This window comes from Pan troglodytes, chromosome X (genome assembly GCF_028858775.2).
Source record: "Pan troglodytes isolate AG18354 chromosome X, NHGRI_mPanTro3-v2.0_pri, whole genome shotgun sequence".
Lineage (NCBI taxonomy): Eukaryota > Metazoa > Chordata > Mammalia > Primates > Hominidae > Pan > Pan troglodytes.
This window is the reverse complement of record NC_072421.2, coordinates 47490583-47496582: the sequence shown is the minus strand read 5'-3', so window position 1 is coordinate 47496582 and position 6000 is coordinate 47490583. Positions and strand designations below refer to the sequence as shown.

General features: G+C 40.9%; 1 protein-coding gene across 3 annotated transcripts in view; it reads right to left on the bottom strand.

Moving 5' to 3' along the window:
- Positions 1–750: 750 nt before the first annotated feature.
- Positions 751–6000, bottom strand: part of JADE3 (jade family PHD finger 3) — a 149129-nt gene continuing 143879 nt past the window's right edge. For all 3 annotated transcript variants that reach the window (XM_016942706.2, XM_016942705.3, XM_016942707.4), the window contains exons 10-11: positions 5806–5923; positions 751–3826 (exon numbers count right to left, since the gene is read on the bottom strand). In XM_016942706.2, coding sequence (XP_016798195.1) covers positions 2916–3826; positions 5806–5923 — 1029 coding nt within the window. In that variant the 3' untranslated portion in view covers positions 751–2915. The remainder of the gene's footprint in view (positions 3827–5805; positions 5924–6000) is intronic.

Sequence of the window (6000 nt, the reverse complement as noted above, 5' to 3'; positions counted from 1 at the left end):
AATAAGTTTTTACTTCTATCATGTACTTTTCCTCAATTCTGAAAGGTCAGCAAGCATACTGAGGATTTTAAAGTCCTAGAAGGAAAATAACCCAGGATTGTGCATTCTTTGGCTTATCCTCTGAATTTAAAGTTGCTTCAACACAAGGACAAAGATTCATCTCCCATTGAAAATGTACACATTAGTATAAACTCAATAGCTTTTGTTGGCTATAACAGGGTATACCTGTAGTTTCAGTTCTCTAGCAGAGAGAGAGAGAGAAAGAGAGAGAGAGAGAACCAACTTCACCTTTTACCTATCTTCACTACTGATTTACCCAATGACCTTTGGCAAGTACATTTTTCAATCATGAAAATGTTCATAATGCCTAAAAGCCACCCTTGACACCACATAACCCCATGACATCAACATACTCACAAGACTCCATATAGAGATGCCTGACTGAAGCCTTTTCAATCTTGTCACTTTAGATAGGATCTATCTCTCTGGTGATGTTTTATGATGATCCTAAGGCCTTTATCTTAACAGTCTGATAAAATCATGATTTCTGGGTAAAGTTCAAGTATCCAGAGTTCTCCTGGGTCCCCGGTATTGACTCGAATGTTGAATGTGTGCTTCTAAACATTCAATTCCTCCTCTTCCTCCTCCCTCTCCCCACACTATCTGTTTTGTTCAGTGAATATAATTTTTTAAATATAAAAGGAACATGTGTAACCAATATGCCAAAATAAAAAACACACTGACAGTAGGTAGCAGTTTTCATAATTTAATGAAAAAGTATTGGTAAAAAGGTGACATTTGAAAAAGGACTGAGCTTATCTTGGAAAACTGGACTATATAAGACAAAATGAAAAAAATTAACAAAGAAGGTTAAGAGGTAATACTTCAAACAACAAAATGTAGCAAATACATTTTGGGGTAATTGAAATTTACAACTGAAGGCTCCTTCATTTACCTAGGAATATCCTGTAAAAATATTACAACTATATTTCCCTGACGAATGATATTTTAGTCAATACTCTCCCAATGGCATTACATATGGAATTTGGCTGAAGCACTGTTTTGATGTTTGCTTTTCCTCCCACTCAGAATTGAAAGGCATGAAGGGACAAAGGCTACCGCACTGGCCTCTGACATAAGGAATTTATAACACAGCTCCATCATAATTTCATTACCATGAAGGTATCAAATTAATATCTACTCCAGAGAACTCAAAGAAAAAGCACAGAAACCTAGTGCATAAATAGGGGAAATTCTCTTCCTCATTTTGATAGTTTTTTTTCCAAACAAAATACAGGACACCTACCACACATGCTATGGCATGTTTACACATGTACATAGGCACAAAAGAAATATTTTGAAGATGTAGCCAAAAGAGAGGCAGAACACATACATTTTCAGAAAAGGAGAAAGCAAAAAGCAAAGGAACCCATTAACAACGTTACAAGAACACAACTGGGGGAGAGGAAAACTGCTGAGTTTTCCATATTGACGGAGAGAGGGCCCCTGCCTTGACTGACTGGCACCTACTACAACTGGGCTGTTTCACCAGTAAGAAGCTTTAAAAATGGAAAATGGCCTCTTTTGTCTGAATATTCCCACTACACTTTCCCAAACTAGAAGAAAGAGAATATTAATTTAAGGCTAAGAAGAAAAGAGAGCTGAGAATTATAGTCTGCTTCACATTTAAAAAACGGCATCATTTCTCTCTTATTTAAATGAGAAGCAGACATGTTTTTATCCACCCCACCCCCCGCAAATGTAATTATTCTCTTCCTACTAGAAATTAATCAAGGCTGATAGTTTGGGAACAGGGTATAAGCAACTTCTGAAAAATGGCTCCAGCCTTTTTGTTTGGGAAACTGCCTCAGATTCAAAGGTGACACAAAGCTAAATTATATCCATGTGTTAAACACATGCTTTCAAATTCTGTTTGACAATAAAAATCTGTTTCAAAATTAAAGCAGGTAAGAATACTTAACCTCTGTGCATTTTACTATATTTTAATTATACCTCAATAAAAATTTTATAAACATTAAAGCAGGTATACAAAAACTGTCAGCCAAACTTATTTTAGTCAAACTTATTTGAAAACAACACAAAAACCCTGACCTGGTACAAATACCCCAGAAATGGTCTCACTTTGGGAAAGGCTCTGGAATCCTTCACAAATGCCTAAACAGAGAATCAGAGCATTTTCCTTGGAAGTAGTACTTTTGTACTTTTGTAAACACTATCCACAAGTTAGCCTTTTATGCTTGTCAGTCAGGTGAAATAGTTATGAGTGTGTCCCCAACAAGCAAGTTTAGGAACAGGCACTGGACACTGATAAGCATGAGGAGTATTGACTCAGTAAGTTAAGATACTGTGAAAGAAACTCAACCTTGTGCAGAACAAAGGAAGACAGTAGTGAGTTTGACAGTATCTAAGATGGTGGTCTCCTGGTCTCTCCCCTGAAAAGGGTTTATAGATACCAGTGGAATTAGAAACTTCCTACAGACAGGAGCTCTGGGGAGTCACATGCTGTAGCTTCAAAAGATAAGTAGTTTTAGTGTCTGATAATCATGGTCTCTTGCAAATCAGTTAACAATGCAAGGACTCTTAATACATATACTTGTCAATGTGTTATATAACCGGAAAGCTGCCCCAAAATATTTACTGAGCAAATACCCTGGGCCCAGCTGTTCCCAATAGCCTCTGACAAACCAACCTCTGGACAACCTGCAATTACTGTAATGTGCTTGTAAAAACTAGACTTGAAACATTTTCAAAAACTGCAAGACAATTTACTATGGAAAAATGTTATCCTTTTCACTGCAATTCCTCTTAACATATGCTAAAATCCTTTTGGTGTATGGGTTTTCCCCAATATATGGGGCAAAGGCAAAGGTTGGGTCATCCTTGGAAGTTTCTAATCACCTTTGCATTGAACTGTGGGAAAGGGGATGTGTCTTGCTTTTACCATGGCAATCCCGTCTAGAGTCATGGGGAGGATTTTCCCTGTCTGAGCTATCTTTCCTTACCCTGACTTTTTCTTTATTCCCATCACTTTCTGCTTCTGAATCACTCAGCTCCAAATCTGGGCAATAGCCATCATTTTCCTGATATGGAGCTCTCCCTGCAGACCGCCTGAGAACCTGTCTACCCCAGAACTGCTCCTTGGGGCTCATATTCTTGGTTGGCTTCACATAGCACTGGAGGTCCTCTGTGTTCTTCACCCACCTATTGGTGGTCTCTTTAAAGGACCTACTAAAGTGTTCTACAGTGGATTTTCTAAAGCTGCCCTGACTGACCAAGTGGGGGCTGAGCACAGGCTCCTGGTCACAGAACATCTCACTCGAGCTGTCTTTTTGGGTGACATTCCCAGACCAGCTGCCCTCCAGGCCATTGGATTTGGCAAACTTGGAGTTAGGCTGACTTTTCCCATTCCCAATGGAAGACTGTCCATGGAGGGCAGCCTGAAGGACCAGAGGCTTTCCCAGTGACTGCCCATGATAGCACTCCGAGGACGGGGTTCTCCAAGCAGGACTGGACTCCTTTGCTTCACTCCTAGAATGGCTGAGACTGGCCAGCAAACGGTTATTCTTGCTCTCTAGCGGGTATCTCGGATACGATTTTGTTCTCATTTCTAGTGACTCCTGAGGCACCTGCATGCTCCTTATACTGTGAACAGATGAGCTGCTGTCAGGAGAGTGGGGCTGCTGATCGGTTTCTGTGGAGCTGTTTCTGTGGTCTTCTGGGGTTGATTTGGGCATTTTTAACTTCAAGGTAATTCTTGGTGGTGGGTAAAACAGTGAGTTTTCGAGTGCATTTGTCAAAGGAAGCCCTGAGATAAAAAAGAAAGATTCGTTTTAACAACCGATTTAAATAATGGCTTTTGTGCTTATGGCAGAGTGAGTTCACATACCTACTCTTCCAAATGTTTAACAAGCACCTGGCTCTGCTATGTATGTATATCATGGTGTAGCAGCTGGAGTGAGCTGAACTAGAGGTTGGGGCCAAGAATGCTACAGATGAAAAACTCAGCAATGCCACTGTTTGCTATATGGCTCCACACCTCTTCACCTCTGCTCTTTCAGTCTGTAAAATGATCACAAACTAGTGTGTTGCCTCCTGCGTCCCATCTCTGCCCTTCCATTTCTGAGAAGAATGTCTCTAGCAATGGTTTAGAACAGGGTCTTCCTATTTGTGTGTCTGTGCATGCATGTGTTGGTATGGCACAGCACTTAGTATGTGTCTTAAACACACACATTTCAGGCCCCATCCTCTAATCTCTTCTGGCCTTCCTGAAGCAAGGCAAACACAAACCTTCAGAAACGTTGCAAGGGTTTTGGTGGGTGAAGAGTATGTATGTGTTTGAACTTGGCATTAGAGGTGATAGTTGGGTGGTTCCCATAAATTTTATATCCTTAACCTAGAATAATTTCCTGACTACAAATGAACATTATGGAGGTGGGAGGTTTTGTAGTGGTAAGGCCAGCAGAAAAGAATCATAACATTCCTGCCAACCAGCCTGCTATAGGATTGGTTGGGGAGTATCGGCAATCAGTTTCTCAGTTAAGTCATCCTACAATCACAGTCAGAGCAGGTCTTCTTCTATTATTTCAAGTACTTTGAAATTTAAAAAGCACTATCAAACAATTCCTCCTTGTATATGGACTTGACCTTTGCCCATTACCATCTTACTGTACCCTTACAAAAATGAGATATTAAGAGGATAGCTCTTAGGTATCCCAGTGGGCAGCATTTGTTCCCCAAAGGTCCACCTTGAACACCCACAACCCCCATCTCTGTCAGGAGCTGTCACCTGCTGATGCTGCAAGTCATAATGAGGTTGACTCCTACACATCAGAAGGCATGTGGGTAGGAGCCAATTTCCTTGGCATGCAGGGACTCTCCCTGTTGTCCTCTGCTTCTCCTTGTTTTGCTTGTCATGTTGCCCTTTGTGGCTGAGCAGTCTTGCTGCCTCCTGCTACACTACTCTGTTGAGACCCATGACACTCAGATACCCCAAGGCCTCTGACACCCACCTGTCACCTCATTTCTGAGTCTCTCTCATGCTCCATGGCTGACCCTCCCTTGGCAGGAGCTGATTCTGCACACCCTGTCCAGTGACCCCTAGTTGCCTAGGCTCTGCCATTGACCTCTGTGTTAAATGAGGCACAGGGAGTTTACAGGTGTCACTGAATATGACTGTCATCATTCCAGCCAAGCTCCCTATGCTTAGGGCACTATAATTATGCTCACCTGTCTTGCTCACCAAGTGGGCAGTGTACCCTACAGGCAGGGATTTTGTCTTGCTTTCTACTGTATCTTGTAGCTCAGCTCTTAGTCCACTGTAGGTGCTCAACAAATATTAGTGAATAAATGAAAAGATAACAACTCAGATCTCCAAACTTACTTCTGGCTAAGGATTTGTTTTAATAGACTATTGTTAAGATGAGTAACCCTAGAATTAAGTGTTTTCTGGAAACGTGTTAGATCCTATCCCGTCAATTTCTAAATGAATTTGATAATTACAGAATAATTTCATGGCTTCCACTAATGGCCTCGAATATCTGTTTGGGACCTAGATTACCTGCCCTAGACCTGCAACTCCTCCTACCCCACCCTGGGATTTCTTGCCTTATGAACTGACAGTGAAATGGGCCAGGTTATATTAAGATTAGACTGAAGCAAATGAGATATCTGACAAGAATTTTAAAAGATTTTTAAGTGGAATGACTGGCATGAAATTTAAATTGTTAAGATAGGATATAACCAGAGTCTACATATTTGTTAGGACATTTTAAATATACAGGTTACCTGCATCAATTTCTTGGTTAAGATGCTGGACTTGCAAACCGAAGATCTGTTCCTGTATTTTGTTGTGTGACAGCTTCAGCTTCTCTCGTCTGCTTATCATATAGCACAGATTTCGGACCTGAAAGCCCAATCCCCAACAAATAGAGATGTTTGTCATGTTAAGCAAACCTGACAACTGAAATTGTTTGGCTAAAA